The sequence below is a fragment of the Mauremys reevesii genome, linkage group 6 (assembly GCF_016161935.1).
Source record: "Mauremys reevesii isolate NIE-2019 linkage group 6, ASM1616193v1, whole genome shotgun sequence".
Lineage (NCBI taxonomy): Eukaryota > Metazoa > Chordata > Testudines > Geoemydidae > Mauremys > Mauremys reevesii.
Window position 1 is genome coordinate 93,653,389 of NC_052628.1, and position 23,314 is coordinate 93,676,702.

General features: G+C 43.7%; 1 protein-coding gene across 1 annotated transcript in view; it reads right to left on the reverse strand.

The window, feature by feature from the left end:
• The window catches only part of TRPM6 (transient receptor potential cation channel subfamily M member 6), a 126,383-nt gene extending 105,906 nt beyond the window's left edge, over nt 1–20,477 (reverse strand). Inside the window, exon 1 of the mRNA XM_039545637.1 lies at nt 20,214–20,477. Coding sequence (XP_039401571.1) covers nt 20,214–20,414 — 201 coding nt within the window. The 5' untranslated portion in view covers nt 20,415–20,477. The remainder of the gene's footprint in view (nt 1–20,213) is intronic.
• Nucleotides 20,478–23,314: the final 2,837 nt, after the last annotated feature.

Below are 23,314 nucleotides of genomic sequence, written 5' to 3' on the forward strand. Positions count from 1 at the left end.
AATAATTGTCCTTTTCAAGATCAAGAGATTAGTAACTCAAGGTGTCAGGTGACTTTCCTTAGGCTACACTATTTCCAGGTATAACCAGACCAATTCTTTTGATTTCCCAAAGGCATTACCTTAGAACAAATACTATGGTCCAGCTGTCAGATCCAGCTCTATAGCATGTAGTTCTAGTGGAGATCAAGTGTACTCAAATCATCCATAGACATCTTACTCCTGGGGGCATTCTGCACCAAAAAGTTAAAAATTCTGTGCACAATATTTTAAAATTCTGCAAATTTTATTTGTGAAAATAACACTACATAATCATGCCAGCTTCAATTATTTTGGTAATTTATTTCAAAATACCTGTCAGTAAATATGTCTGTAACAATAGAGACACACACTAACTCTTTAAAACTTAATAGCATATGTTATCACTTGCCTTGTGTAAGGCAATGAAGAAGAATTTAAAGTAAGGCAGGCCCAAGGGGCCCAAAAGAGAATGGTATGAAGAGAAGTTTTGCCTGCCTTACTTTAAATTCTTCTTCATTGCCTTACACAAGGCAAGTGATAACATATGCTATTAAGTTTTAAAGAGTAGGAAAAGATCAAACACCACATCATAGCCATTTGGTGAAGTGTTCAAGGCCAAAGGACAACTTTCAGCTTCATGTTGTCCAGAAGCATAGAAAGAAAATGCATTAGACAAGGTAACTATATGTAGTTTTCCTTATTTTTCTGTATTCCTTACTATCAGCTTTTAGTACCACCTGTGATGGGTTTGGTCACAGATACTCCCTTGGGAGTCACCTGATGTGCTGAAACTACTTCTGAGCCCATTTTCTTTGTCAGCTTGGGACTCCAAACCCCTGTCATTTTAAGCCAGACATGCTAGCCTGTTGCAACACACACCCAGGGTCTGAACCACGCCCCCAAAGCTGCAAACTTAACTGAAAACAGCTCAGCAAGTATTCCTGTCTCCAGCACCCAGACACCCAGCTCCCATTGGGATCCAAACCCCAAATAAATCCGTTTTACTATGTATAAAGCTTATACAGGGTAAACTCATAAATTGTCCACCCTCTATAACACTGATAGAGAAGTATGCACAGCTGGTTGCTCCCCCAGCTATTAATCATTTACTCTGGGTTCATTAATAAACAAAAGTGATTTTACTAAGTATAAAAAGTAGGATTTAAGTGGTTTCAAGTAATAACAGACAGAACAAAGTAAGTTACCAAGCAAAATAAAACAAAAAACATGCAAGTCTAAGCCTAATACATTAAGAAACTGAATACAGGTAAATCTCACCCTCAGAGATGTTCCAATAAGCTTCTTTCACAGACTAGACTCCTTCCTAGTCTGGGCCCAATCCTTTCCCCTGGTACAGACCTTGTTAGTTCCAGCTCAGATGATAACTCAGGGATTTCTCATGACTGGCAGCCCTTTTTGTTCTGTTCCACCCCCTTTTATAGCTTTGGCACAAAGCGGGAATCTTTTGTTTCTTGAGTCCCCACCCCTCCTTCTAAATGGAAAAGCACCAGGTCTAAGATGGATTCCAGTACCAGGTGACATGGTCACATGTCCTGTGAAACCCCAAGCCTTCATTCTTCCCAGCCTGACTCACAGGAACTTGCAGGAAAGCTCGCAAGTAAACACAGCCATTTACAACTAATTGTCCTAGTCAATGAGAGCCATCAAGATTCTAAACCACCATCAGTGGCCCACATTTTGCATAATTACAATAGGACTTCAGAGTTATACTTCATATTTCTAGTTTTAGATACAAGAATGATACATACATACAAATACGATGAACACACTCAGTAGAATATAAGCTTTGTAACGATACCTTACAAGAGACCTTTTGCATGAAGCATATTCCAGTTACATTATATTCACATTCATTAGCACATTTCCATCAAACATATAGAGTGCAACGTCACACCACCAACCCATTCTGCACTAGCATTAGATTTGTACATCTCTTAAACAAAAAGAAGCTAAAGATAGAAACCAGATGTTCTGGGGACTTTTCATAACATATTTTCATTCCTTTAATACACAGCCACTTTTTTCAGTGTTTAAAACCATAATGGCAATAATCATCCCATAAAACTTAATCTTCGGGTAGCTGACCACACTAATTCTAATCACAATGAGCCAAGCCTGAAGAGATCAATAGGAAAAATCCTATTGACTTTAATGTGCTTTGGATCAGGCCCCAAAGACACAATCCTGCTTCAATTAAGGTCAATGGCACAATTCCCATTTACCTCAATGGTACAGGATCAATGAATTTCCTTCTAAAGCTGGGAAACTGTCAGAGGGTATATGAGTCCCCACCAACCCCTACAGCAGCATTCACATCTCTTGTGTAATTCCACTTCAGAACTCTTAATAGCTTCTCCTAAACCATTCGTTAGTACCTCTAAATAATACATTTCAAATTCTACACAATTTCAAAGCTGGATTGAGGGAATAAGTAAGTTTCCCCCTGCACCAGAAAGGAGCAGGAAAGAACTGAAAATTCGCCCCTACAAATATTTCTACATTATTTATTTTTTATTTATGGGATGAAATGGTCAGGCCTTTCTACAGAATTTAAATATATATAGTGGTTGTATTATTTTCATGTTAGAGACAGCAATAATAGGCAACAATTAGAAGTTTTGGGTTGCAGGATCATCTGAATTCAGGTTTAAGACGTGCGGTTAAAACAAAATGCAATAAAACTGAACTTGTGAGGTTATTGCCTTCACATCGGAATAAGATACATTAAACTACATGCAGTACAGATTTTGTGATGTTCTGATGCTTGTGAGACACCTGTCTAGTTCCTTAGACAGTAATATAAACAAAAATCACAATCAACCAAAAAAGTAAATATAACCAAACCAAAACTGGGAAAAATAAAACATAGGTTTGCAACTATCCTTCTCAATGAAGTTGAGCTCCCTAGTTCCTATGCTAAAGGAGATGGAAAATATTGATATATTTTCATTTACATTTACAGCCAGATGCTCAGCTGGCATTAACAGTCTATGCCAATTTACACCAGCTAAGGATCTGGCCCATAACATTTACTGAGCTCCGTTTCTTAAGTTAATGCTTTGATGAGGCATCTGGACTTGCACTGAGTGATCAGCAAAAAAAATTAGCTAGAGAATACTGCATGTATTTTACAATTGAGTAAGGACTGCAGGATTTGGCAGCTAGAATTTAAAAACAGATTATTTCTCAGAGTCATTGTAATTAATTATTTAACACACTTACAGCTGGCTCCCATACTACTAGCAAGGTGCAAAGGAACTGCATTTAGGTCAAGAAATGCTGACTAATTCACTATATTTTCAAATATGTCAATCTAAGATGAAAACTTTATTAATTTTCAGACTGGTAGTTTGAAGTTTTGATTTTGCATGTCCTCATCAAATCGTGCCTGCGTATTCCATTTGAAATCATAGGGCCACTCCTATAAAAACAAGGAAGAAGGATTTGGCTCTCAGTCTATAATTTATATTGGTATTTCCAGATTATGAGTTTTCTGCAAATTTGGATAAATAGATATAGATAAAATTGTTACAGGTCACTCTGCTTTGGACTGATTGTGTAGTTTTCTGTGGCTTTTCTGTGTAGTCAAAATGCAGTCAGTGCTTGGGGTATTGATGCTTTGGGCATAGAGTTCAACTATTCAGCTAGCCAGTAATATGCTTGCTTCTTCTAAATTCCAAATCCTGCTCAGAGTGGCTATTCACAAAGCCCCAAATGCTCTTTATCTTATTGACTTTACCAAGCAAAGAGGTTCCAATCAACACACACTATTTTTGAAGCTACTTCTGGGCAGCTGATTGGACAACCTGGATTTTTACCTAGATGTCTTGACTAAACATGAGCTATCCCTCTACTGTTCCTAGAAGAACTGGGCTTCACCAGATAGTTCAAAGTTATCTTTATTCAGCAATTTACATATAGTTTCTGGATGAGCCTTACATGGTTTATTTTTATTAGACTATGTTAAATATGGCTATCACTTTATTATCTGTGTTATAAAACATGTTTTGTATGTTTATGCTTTTCAAATAAAGTTTACCAATAGACATTATGTGGTTTTTTTTCTTTGCTTACTAGTCACAGCTTTCTATTATCATGCTCAGCAATCTTCATGACAAATTCTGTTTGTTTCACTTTCTTTAGTCCACTGGTTTTCAAACTATGGTCCATGGACACCTAGGAGTCTGCAGACTATGTCTAAGATTTTCAAAGGTGTCCACACCTCCATTTGAAATGTTTTAGGGGTCAGCAAATGAAAAAAAGTTTTAAAAAATCACTGCTTTAGTATCCAGTGAAGTCCATAATACACCCCCATGCTGTTCAAAATGCTCTAAATATTGACAATGAAGAAATTGACACCATCTTTTTCCTCAAAAGATTGCATGTATTCAGAGTCATACTGAATCTTCATTTCTTAGTGACAAAAACTTTTCAATGAAGACCCTTCTTCCTTCTTTCACCTGATACCTATATTGTCTCATCTCTGTCCTCTTGGACAGGAGCAGAGGGTAGGAAATCCCTCTTATCTGCAGATGTGTAAAGCAACCTTGGGGTGTGGGGTTTATAGAGAGGGAGAGTCGAAGACTTGATAAGGAGTCATGGGAATTGCTTAAGTTCTGAGGGTTTTTTGGTTTTTAAATGAAAACAGGAGTTCATAATGTTCATAAGACTGATAGGTGGCTGGGGACAGAGGCAGGGACAAAAGAGAAAACACAATACACCCTAATTAAATGGCATAAATAGTTACTGAGCTGAGGGTCACTTTGGTTGGGGGCAATGTCAAGTGGCACAGTAGGTACTGATTCAATGTAGATTAATTATCATTAAAGTTTAAATGATTTGGAGCCATCATGTTGTTCACATTGTTAGCCTATGTAACCACATGATCTTATTTCTGCCATTCATTCTCCCCGCCCCTTCCCTCCAGTTGTTTGTTACATTCATTTGTTGAGTCTTGTGCTCCACATGGGCACAGCAGTCCACCTGCACACTACATATTACAAGATAGGGGCTTAGAGTAGAATTTTGAAAATTCTTGTCATACAGCTGCCCCCAGACAGGGTACCCTCAAGTAGCTGATCACAGCACAAGCAGCACAACCTGCAATGGTTTCCTTTGCTTCATTCCCTGAAGCCAGACAAGTTGCCCATCCTCTTCTCCACCAACCAGACCATTGGAAATCTCATCAGCCCAGGAAAGGAATGATGTCTCTCCAGAAGTTTAATAAAAGCCCTCTTCCAGGCATCATTTATTAATATACATGCATCCATTTGCTGGTCCCTCAAAGTGAAACTGTTCACAAATCCCAAAATAAAACAAGCTAAGAAAGAACAGTTCTTCAGTTCTGTCATCCCTCTCCCAGGACCCCACCTCTGCAGGTCATCTATCTGAGAGGTCACAATCCTTGTTCCATGATACCTGTGCCCCTGTTCCAGGGCCTCCACCCTGCTGGCCATTTTCCAAGCTTCTTACAACTCTTCTGCCACAACCCTCATCTCAGGGCTTCTGCGAGCAGGCTCCCCACAGCATTCCATTCTCTAGGCCTCCTTTGCCTGCAAGTCTCATCGCTGCTAAATTCCTCCAGAATCACCCTCTTCACTTGAATTCAGCCTTCCCCTGGCTAAGTCAGATCTTTCCCTTTACCTGGGGGCCACTGCACAAGCCTCTGCTTGGTAAGGTTCCCCAGCTCCAGCCAGTCAACTCTCTCCTGTTCTTTCCGTGCACTAGCACTCCCCGCCCCCAGCTCCCCACTCCTACTTTTTTTTTGTGGGGGAGGGGGTCAGCAACAGGAAAGAGCAAGTGCAGAACTAGCAACTTGCTCCAAGGAACCCTCAACAGTTCCCAGCTGCTGCTGCTCCTTCCTACATCTTCTTCCTCCCTGTCTGAACTGCCTCCTGGGTTTTTAGAGATGCCAGGTGCTTTCTATCAGGCCCCATTGGGAAGTGGCTAATTACTCACAGGTGAACAGGACCCATTCCTTCTTCAAGGGGCCAATCATCCTGTAACACTGAAGCAATTTAAGTGCCTAAGTCCCATTTTCCAAAGTGAATCTAAGCTTCCCATAGACCTTGTCCACCAGTAAAGTGGTACAATCCCCTCTTTTGGATGGTGAAGTTGTATCACTATAGGAAAGAGGAATAAACTATACCAGTATAAGGGTACGTCTACACTACGGGACTATACCAATTTTACAGAAACCAGTTTTTTTAAACAGATTGTATAAAGTCGAGTGCACGCGGCCACACTAAGCACAGTAATTTGGCGGTGTGCGTCCATATGCCGAGGCTAGCGTCGATTTCCGGAGCATTGTACTGTGGGTAGCTATCCCATAGCTATCCCATAGTTCCCGCAGTGTCCCCTGCCCCTTGGAATTCTGGGTTGAGATCCCAGTGCCTGATGGGGCAAAAAACATTGTCGCGGGTGGTTCTGGGTACAACTCACCCCTCTCTCCGTGAAAGCAGCAGCAGCCAACCGTTTTGCGCCTTTTTTTCCTGGGTGAACTGTGCAAATGCCATAGCATGCCAAGCATGGACCCTGCTGAGCTCAAGACAGCAATCATGGACGTTGTAAACACCTCGCGCATTCTCGTGCAGTCTATGCTGAACCAGGACCTGCAAAACCAGGCGAGGAGGCGGCGGCGGCTACGGCAGCGCGGCCACAAGAGTGATGAGGACATGGACACAGAATTCTCTCAAACCGCGGGCCCCTGCGCTTTGGAAATCCTGATGGTAATGGGGCAGGTTCTAGCCATTGAACACCGATTTTGGGCCCGGGAAACAAGCACAGACTGTGGGACCGCATAGTTTTGCAGGTTTGGGACGATTCCCAGTGGCTGCGAAACTTTCGCATGCGTAAGGGCACTTTCATGGAACTTTGTGACTTGCTTTCCCCTGCCCTGAAACGCCAGAATACCAAGATGAGATCAGCCCTCACAGTTGAGAAGCGAGTGGCAATAGCCCTCTGGAAGCTTGCAACGCCAGACAGCTACCGGTCAGTCGGGAATCAATTTGGAGTGGGCAAATCTACTGTGGGGGCTGCTGTGATGCAAGTAGCCAAAGCAATCACTAAGCTGCTGCTACGAAAGGTTGTGACTCTGGGAAATGTGCAGGTCATAGTGGATGGCTTTGCTGCAATGGGATTCCCTAACTGTGGTGGGGCGATATATGGAACCCATATCCCTATCTTGGCACCGGAGCACCAGGCCACCCAGTACGTAAACCGCAAGGGGTACTTTTCAATGGTGCTGCAAGCATTGGTGGATCACAAGGGACGTTTCACCAACATCCACATGGGATGGCCAGGAAGGGTTCATGATGCTCATGTCTTCAGGAACACTACTCTGTTTAAACGGCTGCAGCAAAGGAATTACTTCCCAGACCAGAAAATAACAGTTGGGGATGTTGAAATGCCTGTCATTATCCTGGGGGACTCAGCCTACCCCTTGATGCCATGGCTCATGAAGCCATACACAGGCAGCCTGGACAGTAGTCAGGAGCTGTTCAACTACAGGCTGAGCAAGTGCAGAATGGTGGTGGAATGTGCATTTGGCCGTTTAAAGGCGCGCTGGAGCACATTACTGACTCGCTCAGACCTCAGCCAAACCAATGTCCCCATTGTTATTGCTGCTTGCTGTGTGCTCCACAATCTCTGTGAGAGTAAGGGAGAGACCTTTATAGCGGGGTGGGAGGCTGAGGAAAATCACCTGGCCACTGATTACACGCAGCAAGACACCAGGGCAATTAGAAGAGCACACCAGGAAGTGGTGCGCATCAGAGAAGCTTTGAAAACGAGTTTCATCACTGGCCAGGGTAGGGTGTGACTGCTGTGTTTGTTTCCCCTTGATGAACGCCCCCCCCATCCTTGATTGACTCATTCCCTGTAAGCAACCCACCCTCCCCCTTCAATTTAAGGAAATAAAGTCACTATCGTTTAAAAATCATGTATTCTTTATTAATTTATTATAAAAAGAGGGAGAGAACTGACAAAGTAGCCCGGGTGTGGTTTGGGAGGAGGATAGGAGGGAAGGAAAAGGCCACTATAAAAATTTCACAATAATGACAGCCTTTTGGTTGGGCTGTCCACGGGGGTGGAGTGGGCGGGCGTTCTTACATGTCTGGGGGAGGAGGATGTGGAATATGGTGAGGGGTGAGGGTGGTTATACAGGGGCTGCAGCGGCACTCTGTGATCCTGCTGCCATTCCTGAAGCTCCACCAGACGCCAGAGCATGTCAGTTTGATCACGCAGCAGCCCCAGCATTGCATCCTGCCTCCTCTGATCTTCCTGCCACCACCTCTCATCTCGAGCGTCCCTCCTGTCCTCACGTTCACTGGCATCTTTCCTGTAATTTGATACCACGTCCTTCCACTCATTCAGATGAGCTCTTTCATTGCGGGTCATTTCCATGATTTCCGAGAACATTTCGTCTCGTGTCTTTTTTTTCCGCCGCCTTATCTGAGATAGCCTTCGGGGTGGAGTAGGGAGGCTTGAAAAATTTGCAGCTGCATGAGGGAGGGAAAAAATGGAGAGAAGTATTTAAAAAGATACATTTTACAGAACAATGCTTACACTCTTTCACGGTGAACAACACTATTCACCTTACATAGCACATGTGATTTCACTACAAGGTCGCATTTTACATCTTAATATTGAGTGCCTGCGGCTCTGGTATTAGAGATCTCACAGACGCAGGTCCGGGCAGCAGAATTCGGCTTGCATGCGGTCATGGTAAGCCATTGTCTTTCGGCTTCTGCAGCCTTCATATATCAAGCGCCCTCCTTTACCAAATAGCAAGCAAAGCCTGTTCAGTGCTGCTTCTTTCCTGTTAACATGCAGCAGCAGAAACCACCCAATTATCTGGGATGATCGCTTTACCCATCCCCCCACCGCATGGCTGGTATCATGGAAGATCACTGCTAAATACCCCCCTCTCTCCCCACTCCCCACCGCGTGGCTGGTAGCAGGGAAGATCCCTGCTAGCCAAATGCGAAAAAGCTCAGTGCCAATCATACCCCTCCCTCCCCCTGCTTGGCTACCTGCAAGGAAGGATTTCTTTTAAGCAACAGGCAAACAGCCCAATAGGAATGCCCATCTCTGTCCCCTTAATTAAATTCCTGAATTTCATCCAGGTTACCATGAACGATATCACTCTCCTGAGGATAACACAGCGAGATAAAGAGCGGATGTTGCTTGAATGCCAGCAAACACCGGGACCATACGCAGCTAGGCTTTGTCATGTAATGATACCAGATTACTTGCTACATGCAAGTAGTGGTCAAGTGTCCTACCATGGAGGACGGAATAAGGCTGCCTTGCCCAGAAACCTTCTGCAAAGGCTTTTGGAGTACCTCCAGGAGAGCTTCATGGAGATGTCCCTGGAGGATTTCTGCTCCATCCCCAGACATGTTAACAGACTTTTCCAATAACTCTACTGGCTGCGAATGCATCCCAAAACCTCAAGGCATATTAATCATTAAAAAACGCTTGCTTTTAAACCATGTCTTATATTTACAAGGTACACTCACCAGAGGTCACTTCTATGGCTTCATTGTCTGGGCTAGTGGCTTGGGAGGGTAATTCCGTCTGGGTGAGAAAAAGCTCCTGGCTGTTGGGGAGAATGGAGTGCTGTGTGTTCTCTGCAAGCTCGTCTTCCTCTTCCTCCTCCTCATCTTCCCCGTCCGCAGAATCCTCAGCCATGGCTGAGATTACCACCCGCACCTCGGAATCCACAGACAGGGGTGGGGTACTGGTGGCGGGCCCCCCGAGAATTGCATGCAGCTCAGAGTAGAAGCGGCATGTTTTCGGCCCTGCCCCGGACCTTCTGTTTGCTTCTTTGGTTTTCTGGTAGGCTTGTCTGAGCTCTTTAACTTTCACACGGCACTGTACTGAGTCCCTGGTGTGGCCTCTCTGCATCATGGCCTTGGAAATTTTTTCAAATGTTTTTTCATTTCGTCTTTTGGAATGGAGTTCTGTTAGCACGGAATCCTCTCCCCATACAGCGATCAGATCCAGTACCCTCCGTGCAGTCCATGCTGGAGCTCTTTTTCGATTCTCAGAAGACTGCATTGTTACCTGTGCTGATGAGCTCTGCGTGGTCACCTGTGCTGATGAGCTCTCCACGCCGGCCAAACAGGAAATGAAATTCAAAAGTTCGCGGGGCTTTTCCTGTCTACCTGGCCAGTGCATCCGAGTTCAGATTGCTATCCAGAGCGGTCACAATGGTGCACTGTGGGATACCGCCCGGAGGCCAATACCGTCGATTTGTGGCCACACTAACCCCAATCCGATATGGTAATACTGATTTCAGCGCTACTCTTCTCGTCGGGGAGGAGTACAGAAACTGGTTTAAAGAGCCCTTTATATCGATATAAAGGGCCTCGTTGTGTGGACGGGTGCAGCGTTAAATCGGTTTAACACTGCTAAAATCGGTTTAAACGTGTAGTGTAGACCAGGCCTCAGATACCTTGATTCCGGTATTACTGTATGCACACAAGGGCTCGTCCTGATATAACGGTTAAAAAAAGCCATGCCATTAATTTTAATAATAATGCTGGTACAGAAATTGTGCGTATACCAGGCCTTAGTTTATGAGCTCTTTAGAGCAGCAGCAAAGTCTTCCTGTGTGTTTGTACTCCACCTGCAACACTGGAGTCCCTATTATTACAGCCCCCCGTCAGGATAACAACATTTCATTAAGTAAAATAATCAATGATGCATATTTTTAGTAGTCTTTACTTCTGTTGGTCCTGCAGAATCAGCACAGCTGAGAGGAAGCAAACTGGATTCTACCTTTTCTGTGGAGTCAACAAAATTCCTTAAGTTCCAGCTCTGACCCTAAGAACCCCTCAATGCCCACTGGCAAAGAGTTCACTGTCATATAGCAGCACTGCCTATCAGGCCTCACAAACTCACTATACCTAACACATTGTTGTCATGGTATTTATCTATAAAGAATTTTGTGTAAAGAATGAAACGAAAACTTATACTGGTCATCCTAATCATTGCATGGTGTACGTACAGATAACAATTAAAAAGTTGTGGGTATAAAAATATGCTCAAACCATGAAACAAGGCAAGCTTGGTAAACAAGTTTGTCCAGACAAAGGAATTTTGATTTGCCTGTCTGCCTAAATCTGGAATGTAAATGGAGCACGCTAGGCCAAAGCCAATGGAATCTAACATTTGCATCTAAACTCAACAGGAACAGCAAAATAACAAGAGGATGAGAAAAGAGTCCCTGGCACCAGCACTGTGGGAACCAACAGCAAGAATGCTTTTCAAAGGTTTACTGAACTATAAAGGCAGGGGGAGGGAGAGAGACATGGTTATCCATCACTGAGGGAACAAAGAAGTCAGCATCTTCTGTATCCATGAATGGTGGATCCCCAGTCATGTGGGTTGGTGATACTGAGAGGTGGCTTTATGGGAAAAATTGCCTTCGACAAGGATTGTAGCCTGTTAAATTTTAGTCTCTAGAAAGTGTGTTATACTTTTGTTTTATTTGTAACTATTTTCGGTTTCTATTACCTTTGCTTAGTATCACTTAAGCTCTGGTCTTTTTAGTAAACTTATTCTTGGTTTTACTATAAGTTCATCACAGTGCAATATATTAAATTGCTGATCCCCAGATGATCTAATAGGGTGGTGTGTATACGGTCACTTTGGAGACAGCAGATTTGGTAATTTCTGGGAGTGTCCAGTGACAGGGGCTGGGTACTTCAGAGGAATGCTTTTTAATGAGGTTTGGGGTCAGAGTGCACCTAAGGGTAACCTGCAAGGCAAAACAGAGGCTGGCAGAGCTTTTGAGGAGATGTGGGGGAGGGGCAGCTATCAGACTGGCCTGTACATAAGAACAGCTGTACTGGGTCAGACCAAAGGTCCATCTAGCCCAGTATCTGTCTACCGACAGTGGCCAATGCCAGGTGCCCCAGAGGGAGTGAACCTAACAGGCAATGATCAAGTGATCTCTCTCCTGCCATCCACCTCCAGCCTCTGACGAACATTCCTTACCCATCCTGGCTAATAGCCATTTATGGACTTAATCACCATGAATTTATCCAGTTCCATTTTAAACGCTTTTATAGTCCTAGCCTTCACAACCTCCTCAGGTAAGGAGTTCCACAAGTTGAAATGGAGACGACATAGAGTTTAGTTCCAACAAGTCCTCCCTCACTGAGGCAGGGGGTTACAAGGTAACTCACACCAAACCCTTACACATAAAGCCAAAGACAGTTATACAAATGTCACGGTGCTTTGCACTATTTTATAACCAGCTGATTATCCCCAACTAATAGTAGAAAATGGAGAAGGTCTGGTTATATTTCAGCCTCACTTCTACATTCCAATATTTTGGAACAAAAGTATAGTTATGTTTACTTAAATATCAATATTATGATATCAGTAATCATAACTGACCCTGTTTTCTTATGCTCCCTCCACCAGGCTTCAGGATCAGCAGAGCTCCCTACTCAGTGCCAGCATGAGTTTGCAAGCTTTTTGTGTGTGTGTGTGTGTGTGTGTGTGTGTGTGTGTGTGTGTGTGTGTGTGAGAGAGAGAGAGAGAGAGAGAGAGAGAGAACAGTATGTGCCCATGCCAGGAGAGAGGGGGTAAAAACAGTGCAGTGCATCCCCCTTTGGGGCGAGGGATGAAAGCAGCACAGACCCCACCACTGCTCCTGCTCTGCTGGCTCTGGACAGTGTATTTCTGTAAGTGGCTGCCCTGTGTGGGAGTGAGGACAGGCAGCCCAGATGTGCCTGCCTTTAAGATGCAATAGAGGCAGGGTACTTGCTTTGTGTGTGTGTGTGTCTGTGTCTGTGCTGCTAGGTAAGGTAATAATAGGTAATATTATTACCTATTGCTGTCTTATTGGTTACTTCCAGTTTCACACGGTGTCTGGTTGACCAGTCAGTCCATAACTCTGGTGTTCGTATATTTTAGGTTCTTCTGTATTTGAAAAGTGGATTCAATTTCCTTACTGAAGTCATCATTGCAACTTTCCATAGGCAGACTTTCCCCTGTTGGAGCACTAACAGAGCAAGAGCCAACACTATCCAGGGATGAATCTGGCCCTAGGACTATTAAAATCTATTATGTTTTGTTAAGACACCAGCCACTGTGGTACACAGAAGCAACTGAGAAAAACAGAATGACAGCAGAATAGAATTTGTTGTTGCCTAGTACATTTAATACTTAAGATATCCCCCAAGTTCTTTACAAATACATTAGACTCTCTTTTGCCTTGCATCTTATGCAGTTACTAACATTATGTGCTTTACACCTACCTTGAATTCATGCTGCATTGGTGTAAAATAACTAAACAAGATCGGGGCGGCTTTAGGCCCCAGCACTCCAAGTGCGTGCTTGGGGCGACATGCCGTGGGGGGCACTCTGCCAGTCGCCGGGAGGGCGGCAGGCGGCTCCGGTGGACCTCCTGCAGGCGTGCCTGTGGAGGGTCCGCTGGTCTTGTGGCTCCAGTGGACCTCCCACAGGCATGCCTGCGGGAGGTCCACCGGAGCTGCCTGCCGCCCTCCCGGCAACCGGCAGAGTGCCCCCCGCGGCATGCCGCCGTGCTTGGGGCGGCAAAATGTCTAGAGCCACCCCTGAACAAGATACAGGGCAACAGAGAATCATTGCCAGAAAGGCAGTCTATCTTCCAAAGCTGCACAGGTTCAACTTTAAAACAGTTTTTTCAATGATTTAATTATACCCGTGCAAAGTACAATGTGGCACTCTGAATTTGATTGATATATATTATATAAATAATAAAGTATATACGAGTGATTAAATTAAGCTAAATCAGTATACAACAATATAAAATTTAAATTGAATTAAGAGTGTCCACATTGTGTTTTGCACTGGTTTGGCCAAGTCATTTCAAAACACATTGTTAATTAAAATGGGGCATCTGAACAGAAACAAGGGGTAAAAAATTCAAAAATGCTTAAGTGACTTAGGTGACTAGTCTCAATTTCAAAGGAGACTTAAGACCTTAGGTTTCATTGATTTTCAATGGGACTGAGGCTCCTAGAGGCTTTTGAAAATGTCACTTTTGAAAATGGGGCTTTTAGAAGTTTTACCCAAGGCTAAATGTGGAATCCTGTAAGTACTTTGTAATAGCGTGCACATGCACCCAGACACAGATTTAGTGAGATCAGACTTTGTTCTATGGACAGAAAGAATATTGACCCATATACTTTGGTTATCTGCTAGTCTCTAAAACTATTATTAGACCTTTATACTTCCACCTGGATTGTCACAGACATAGAAGAGAAATCAGAAAATATTTTAAACTGCTATTGTCTTCCTTTGTTCTCCCTAACCCTGACAGATACATAGGTACATTTAAAGAGATGGAGTCCACCTCACCAAGAAGAGGAAGAGCATCTTCGCACAATGACTTGCCAACCTAGTGAGGACAGCTTTATACTAGGTTCAAAGGGGACAGGTGACCTAAGCATAAGTATAAAACAGGTGACATTAGGGTGACCAGATGTCCTGATTTCCCCATTTTTGGGTCTTTTTCTTATATAGGTTCCTATTACCCCACCCCACCCCAGTCCCGATTTTTCACACTTGCTGTCTGGTCACCCTAGGTGACATTAACAGAGGACTAAATGTTGGGGAGAGGGGAGACATGAAAAATTACAATAGGATCATAGGAGCAACAAGAGGGAAATCAGTGGGGGAATCTGCTCAACAGCTCAGATGTCTATACACAAATTCAAGGAGTATGGAGAATAAATAGGAAAAACGAAGTATTAGCACACAATCTAAATTATGACTTAATTGGCATCACAGAGGCTTAATGGGATAAGTCACATGACTGAAATATTGGTATAGAAGGGTGTAGCTTTTTCAGGAAGGACAGGCAGGATAAAAAGGGAGGAGGTATTACACTATACATCAAGAATATATTTACTTGCTCTGTGGGCCAGAATGAAGTCAAAGGCAGACCAGTTGAAAGACTCTGAGTAAATATAAAATGGATAAAAAATAGGGATGACATCATGGTAGGGGTCTACTATAGACTATCAAATCAGGAAGGAGGCGGATGAGGCATTTCTAGGACAAATAACAGAAATATCCAAGCCACATGAACTGGTAGCAATGGGGAACTTTATCTACCAGACATTAGTTGGAAAAGTAATACGGCAACACACAAAATTTCTGGTAAGTTCTTAGAATGTATTGGGGATACAGACTCGATTCTGACCAACAGGGAGAAATTGGTAGCAAATCTGAAAGTGGAAGTTAACTTGGGTGAAAATGATCATGAAGTGACAGATTTTGAGATTCTAAGGAAAGAAAAGAATGAGACCAGTAAAGTAAGGACCATTGGTGCTGACTCTGTGAGTGCTCCGGAGCTGCAGCACCCATGGGGAAAAATTAGTGGGTGCTCTGCATCCACCAGCAGCAAGCTTCCCCTCCCACCCTATGTTCTCCTTCCCCCCTAAGCATGCTGCATTCCTGCTCCTCCGCCTACCTCCCAACGTTTCCCACCTGGCCGCCACCAAACAGCTGTTTGGCAGCATTAGCAAGCTCCAGGAGGGAGCGGGAGGAGCCGGAATGTGGCATGCTCAGGGAAGGAGGTGGGGAAGAGACGGGGCCAGGGTGGAGATTTGGGGAAGGAGTTGGAATATTGGCAGGGAGGTGGCGGAGTTGGGGGTGGACTTTGGGGAAGTGGTGGGAAGAGGCGGGGAAGGGGCAGGGCCTCACGGAAGGGGTGGAGTGGGGGCGGGACCAGGGGCAGAGGTGGGTCAAGCACCCACAGGAAAGAGGGGAAGTCAGTGCCTATGGTAAGGACAATGGACTTCAAAAAAGCAGGCTTTAAACAGACTCTGAGAACTCTTAGGTAAGGTCCCAAGGGAAGAAAAATCTAAGGGAAAAAGGAGTTCAGGAGAGCTGGCAGCTTCTCAAGGATAAAATATTGAGGCACAACTGTAAACTATCCTGATGCAAAGGAAAGATAGGAAGAATATAAGAGACCATCAGGAGCTCTTTAATGACCTCAAAATCAAAAAGAAATCCTACACATAGGTGCAAACTTTCTAATTTCCCCGGGGGTGCTTGACCCGTGCTCTGTCCCAGGCCTCCCCTCCATCCCATCCTTGCCCCGCCTCTTCCCACTCCTGTCCCGTTCTGCCTTCTCCCCCTCAGCACCTCCTGCATGTCACTGAACAGCTAATCCCAGCTGGTGGGAGGTGCTCAGGGGGAGGGAAAGGAGCTGAGCACCAACTATTTCTTTCCTGTGCATGCTCCAGCCCCAGAGCACCCATGGAGTCAGCACCTATGATACTAGGGGGAAAAAGCTTTCCAACTCTAAGCATAGTTAAGTTCTGGAATTGGCTTCTAAAGGAGATTGTGGAATCCCAGATTTTTAAGAACTCATTGGACAAGCACCTGTCAAGGCTAGCCTAGGTATAATTGGTCCTGTTTCAGCACAGGGGGCTGGACTTCATGACTTCTCAAGGCCCCTTCCAGCCCTACATTTCTATGATTTTATAAAATTGACTGAGGAGAGAGAGTGTTAAGGGGGAAAAATTCCTTTTCCTAGAACTGCTCACTACAAGATATCCTATACTTCCTCTTTAACATCTGGTACTGATTACTCTGTGTAAGCTGAAAAGCTTGTCTCTTCCACCAACAGAAGTTTGTCCAATAAAAGATATTACCTCACCCACCTTGTCTCTCCACATACTGCACTAGACTGACATGGGCAGCTCCTATTTTCCTGAATATAACAGTTACAAGGACTTCAACAATAGTCCCATATCAATGAGCAAGCGTATTAGGCAAACCTCAGCTAGTGTAATAGCTGCTTGCAGTGCTGTTGTAGCTGTGTTGGTCCCATGATATAAGAGAGACAAGTTGGTGAGGTAATACCTTTTACGGGACCAAACCTGTGGATAAGAGAGACACGTTTTCAAGTTTACACAGAGCTCTTCTTCAGGTCTGGAAATTGTACTCAGAATGTTACAGCTAAATAGGAGGTGGAACAGATTAGAATAGTACATATTTCAAGGGACCAACCATTCAAGGTGAAGTGGTCTGTTAGCATTTAGTGCACTGGATGAGGTACACCACATGTTGGGATAGGCATGTGTAGGACCCATGGATCTCGTAAGGTGTGTTGTGAGGGTGTTGATCATTGTAGCAGAGGAGATGTGTCGGGGGGTTTTTCCATTTGTTGTTCTGGTATGATCTGGTGCCACTTTAAGTTGGCATGTCCTGGTCTGTGGGGAGCTTGCTTCTATGATGATGTTAGAGCAGTGGTTCTCAAACTTTTGTATTGGTGACCCCTTTCACACAGCAAGCCTTTGAGTGTGACACTCCCCCCCCCCAATAAATTAAAAACACTTTTTTTATATTTAACACTATTATAAATGCTGGAGGTGAAGCAGAGCTTGAGGGTGGAGACTGACAGCTCACGAGCCCCCTAAGGGGTCAGGCCCCTCAGTTTGATAACCCCTGTGTTAGAAAGGTTTCTGGGGTTGTTTGAAGGCCAGAAAGGGAACCTCGGGAAAGATTTCTTTCAGGAGGTGGTCCCCATCAAGTATAGGTTGTAATTGTTTAATGATACCCTATATAGGTGGTGTGGTAGGTAACAACCACAGGTGGGCAGTTGGAGAGGGTTTCAGTTCTGTATTGAGGCAGGTTTTCTTGGTGTATTAGGTGGCCCATGTGATCTACTTCTGTGGTGGAGTGTCCTTGTTTGGTAAAGGCAATTTTAAGTGCATTAAGGTGTGTAATTTTCCTCTTTGGAAAATATTCTGTGGTATCCAAGTGCCTGGCTGTCGATAACAAATTGCTAGGTGTGTTTGGGCTGGTTACTGGATCTATGAAAGTAGGCGTGGTGATCTGTGGGTTTCTGGTATATAGTTGCCTGTAGGGTTCCATTGTTGAAGCTGATTGTGGTGTGGTCCAGGAAGTTGAACTAACCTGGGAGTGTTCTAGAGATAGTTTAACGGATGGGTTGAAGTTGGGGTGGAAATCTATGAAGAAGTTTAACAATGTGATCTAAATTGCCACTATGTGGATCCTTATCACTTCAGATAAACACAGTAGGTTCCCAGATTGTTATAATATACCACAAGCAATTCAAAAGGAATCCAGTAAATTGGTTTGAAAACACAAAATGTCCTTCCATTAAAAATAATTAAACCATAGCCAATAATTCCAATCTTAGATACTTAAAAGTTAGACCCCTAAAGCCATATTTAAGCGCCTAAATAAAAGTAAGCTGATTGTAGAGGTGCTGAGAACTACAACTCCCATTGATTTCCATGAGAGCTGTACTGCACAGCACCACTGAAAATCAGCTCTTATTTAGGTGCCCAGATAGGAATTTAGTGGAATAGAGACCCAAGATGTAAAGTGTTGGCCCCATTTTTAGTGGAGTTCAAGAAGATTTATTTTATACTTTTAAAATGATATTCACGCACGATTGTTTGCACAAAGGCATCGTATTTGACTGCAGATATATCTCTCCTCTTAGTGGCTACAAACAATACTGAATTTTATTAACTGACTCTGAAGGGATTATGCTTGTGATCTATTGCGGAAGGATGCAAAACAGATGGGTCTATATAGCGTGTCACCAACTCAAACTGCATGATAAGGACTGAATAAAGACTGGGAGTGGATGGGTCACTACAAAAACTAATTTTCCCCTGCTGATACTCACACCTTCTTGTCAACTGTTTGAAATGGGCCGCCTTGATTACATTGGCCTCATTAGCACTACAAAAGTGATTTTTCACTGACCTCCCACTTGGTAAGGCAACTCCCATCTTTTCGTGTGCTGTCTCCTGTATCTTCCACTCCATGCATCTGATGAAGTGGGTTTTAGCCCACAAAAGCTTATACCCAAATAAATTTGTTAGTCTCTAAGGTGCCACAAGGTGCTGATACAGACTAACACGGCTACCACTCTGAAACCTGAATGGTATGTGTTTTTCTTAAAGCTACAGATCCTGGAAGCATGTGACTCTCATCTCTAACTTTTTAAAGACATTTGTAGAGATCACAGTTGCACAGAAAATTGAAATCCTAACGGCTCAAAAACCAGAAGGCAATTTTTATATAGTGTAAAACCACAAGATGTTTTGGTGCCTGACTCAGGATATTTGAATACTTGGGGTTGGGAACACTGTTGTACAGTGCTAGTGTAATTAAACATCAATTTTGCTTGAGGCCTTTGGCTACTACCACAATACAAATATTAAATAAAATTAAATTAAAAAATGGGGAATCTGATGGTACAAGTCCATATCTACACAAACATCTACAATCATTAGCACCAAAAAACAAAACTATTTAAAAAAAAAACACATGAAAATTGATTTACATTTAAGTATGCTAGAGTGTAATGTTTTCTCTCACAGCATGGAGACCCAAGGAACCCATTCTCTCCTCCATGTCATTTTTCACTTTCAAGCTAAATGTGTTGTTGGTTACAAATGAATGTAAACGTTACTCATTAAACACAGCTACTCATTAAACAGCAGGTAATATCCCCAACCAGCGCAAAAAAAAAAAAAGTGTCTTATCTAAAGGCATTGTAGATCCATTAGGTCAACTGCTCTAGGGAGACGGATATCCATTCCTTACTCAGAGGATAGTCCCATTTAAGTCAATGGGAGTTTTGCCTGATTAAAGACTTTGTTCTTTTTGTGTTTCTTCAGAATCCCTTCAGCTCTGTCCTCATCTCGATCCCTGCCACGGAATAATTGGGGGATCGTTTCTCCGCCACCCCCAGGGTTCAGTCTGTGTAAATCCATTTTGATAACGCCAAACATACACTTTACATCCACAATACATGGCTCATTGTAGCACAACATAGAGCAGTAATAGAACCTTCCCCCACAAGATATTAAAATGAACCGGGGGTGGAGAGAGAGAAAAGCTTTCAAGATACAATAAATCACATCAAAGCAAATTAGGGCACAGAACCAGACTTGCCGCACCCACGTTCTCTCCCTGGTGCTGCCTAAAGCAGCTGGGCTGGGTGCTTGGAACGTGGGTCAGCTTGTAAAGGGTTACGGGCAGAGGTGGCAGAGCAGAACCGGGAGGAAGCAGGCGAGCCCTAGGACCAGGGAGGAGAAGCTGCAGAGGAGGACAACTAAGGGTCGCACCCTAACACGCCCCCTCCCCCCAGGAGACGGCGGGACTCGCCTTACCTTCAGCGGGACTTTCATCTCGTCCTGCTTCCTCCCGCTCGCCGGGGGCTGGGAATCGGGACTGGTTTGCAGGTCTCTGTGCTCATCCCCTCCTGACAGCCCTTCGTGACCAGGGTGTCGCCATCCCCCTCCCCGCCTGCTGTTCCTGCACACCGAGCCTAGCTGCGAGAAGAGGAGGTCCCTCCAAGCGGGCATCTCCATCTCCTCCTGCCGGGCTCCATAAAGACTTGATCCTTGGACCACTGCTGGAGAGGGGGTGGTTAATGTTCCACTCCCCTTATCGGTGACTTAATCTCTCTTTATGGCTCATCTTCAATCAGAAGGCTCTGCAGGACGCTCGCGGAACAAGCTGTGGCTCATTTGCACAGCAGTTTAGCAATGAGTCACAGCAAGGTTACGGTGTGCATCATCCATGCTGAAGTGTCTTTGCTGCGGCTCCTGCCACAACCATCCCAGCATGACACACCCTGAAGCATCGCGTTGCTATTATGAAGTATAGGCAGTAGGGTGACCAGACAGCAAGTGTGAAAAATCGAGACAGGGGGTGGGAGGAAATAGGACCCCATTTAAGAAAAAGCCCCAAATATCAGGACTGTCCCTATAAAATCGGGACATCTGGTCACCCTAATAGGCAGGGGAGGTGGGTTTTTTGGGGGGTGGGGGGTTTGAGTGTTTGAAAGAACAGTTACAGTTTAGGGATAAAATCAAAATTTCACGAGGAACCAGGTATGGTGTAAAACTAGGTTTGGGTGTGGGGAGGTTCCAAAAAAATCCTGCAAAGTTTCAAATTTTTGAAAAATAAACAGGAAAAAAAATCAATTTTGATACTTTTTCCTCTCACTTTCCCAGCTCTACCAGAGATGGTGGTTAAGTAATAGAGAGCTGTACAAAAGAGCAATGACAAGATTTTTTTTTAAATTATGTAGCCCTCTATATCAGGTACCCATAGGCAACCCCCTGCCAAGTTTCAAGTTTTTACTCCTAAACATGGGGGTTGCTAAAGCATCTCAAAGAAAAAGGTCACCATGACTTTTTACCATGGGCAAAACAATGTATTTTACCATGGGCAAAACAATGTATTTTTCTCTAACCTCATTCTCAAAACCAGCCGAGTCACTCTGGGCGACATTTTCCAATAAATACATAAATTCAGCCTGAGGCACACACCTAGCATGGAAATTTTCAGCCCAAACAGCTCAATCTTGGTAAACTATAAACTGGGTCTTACAATGGGAAGTGTTCGACAACTTTAGTAACAGACATTGCTAGTAGCACTGCCTATAATATAGGTCCTGGCTCTGCAATGAGTTGTGCACAGGTATACCCTAGCACCCTCATAGAGCCCTATAAGTTTCATTGTGGGTCCAAGCAGGAGTACACATCTGCCTGTGTTCATTTCAGTGAAGGACGGAGGGCATTTGGCATTTTCACAATTCCATGTTTCTCACACCTCATTACAAACTATATGAATTCTTTCAGTCATGACAGATTTTATGTTTTCCCTGGCATTGGACAGGGCTCAGTGTGGGTTCTCTCTAATACTAATTGCATAAAATCTTTTGTAGTATACTCCACTAATACAATCACCTTAACTCTGTTGTAAACTTTACCACCACATTCACCAATATCTGAAACAAGGATTTTCTAAAGACCCAATATTTGGTACCTCAGGATATATCTAACCTCACATCAGCTAACTCCGGCTTGTGGGGCTTGAGCTGCAAGGCTATAAAACTGCAGTGTAAATGTTTGGGCCTGGGCTGGAGCCCAGGCTTTGGGTCAGCCCATGCCTGAATATCTATATTACAGTTTTACAGCCCTGCAGCCTGAGCTCTGTGAGCATAAGTCAGCTGACATGGGCCAGCTGCAGGTGTTTATTGCAGCGTAGACATACCCTCACAGACCACTTAACTATCATTTTAACCATCAGGAATCTATGCATATTCTACCCTTTTACCACATTATCTCCTTGTGTCTGAATTACTGAGATGTTCCTATTACAATTTTCCTAGAAAATCAATCAATCCTATTTCAACGGGACTCACCTTTAAATCAGAGAGCTCATTTACCCATTCTTTGTCTTCAGTGTATCATTTCTTATCTGTAAGGTATTACTAACAGCAACAACATCTACAAGAATAGGTGAGCTTAGCCAGGGGCTCTCTTGTACCCATTAGAATCAAGTCTTCAGAGTGCCATATTCCCTGCTTCTGATATTCCACCTAAGTGCAGTATCTTCTTTTGACCACAATCCAGATATCATACAATCAGAACGGAACCAAAAAGATAAGTTTGAGAACAGCAGATGTTCTTTTCCAGCTTTGTTAAGGGTATAAGAACTTCTCTTCAAAACAAAGATGATTTTAGGGAGACTAATATCCACTTGTTTCCATGCCATATCCAGAACATATATAATATATGTCCACTATGGTCTGATGGATCAAGCCTACTGTTCAGGAAATATATGAAACCCAGGATACTTCACCAGCCTGGCTTTAGCCGGGCAAGATCTACTATAGGAATGTCCATATTTAATTTTGTGCTGAAAGAGCCAACACCCAACTCTGACATACATACAAAGCTGCTACATAGGGAACTCCCAACATGTTTCTTTGTTTCTTCCTCCCCGAACACAAGCTTTGGAAATAGGGTTTAACTTTCACCTTTTCCTACGTACTTGGGCAGAGAATAAGGGTAGAGATGAAAACAAGAATGAGGAACAAAATAACTGAGTCATTACGCACATTGAATCTATTCCCCCCCCCCCCATGTTAAGTATCCTCACAGCTTCTTGTCAAAGTGTCTTAAATGGGCCATCTTGATTATCGCTACAAACATTTTTTTTCCTCCTGCTGACAACAGTTCATCTTAATTAATTAACCTCTTAGAGTTGGTTGGGCAACTCCCACCTTTTCATGTTCTCTGTATGTATATATATCTCCTCACTATATGTTCCATTCTATGCGTCCGATGAAGTGAGCTGTAGCCCATGAAAGCTTATGCTGAAATAAATTTGTTAGTCTCTAAGGTGCCACAAGTACTCCTGTTCTTTTTGCAGATACAGACTAACACGGCTGCTACTCTGAAAATAATTATTGGTA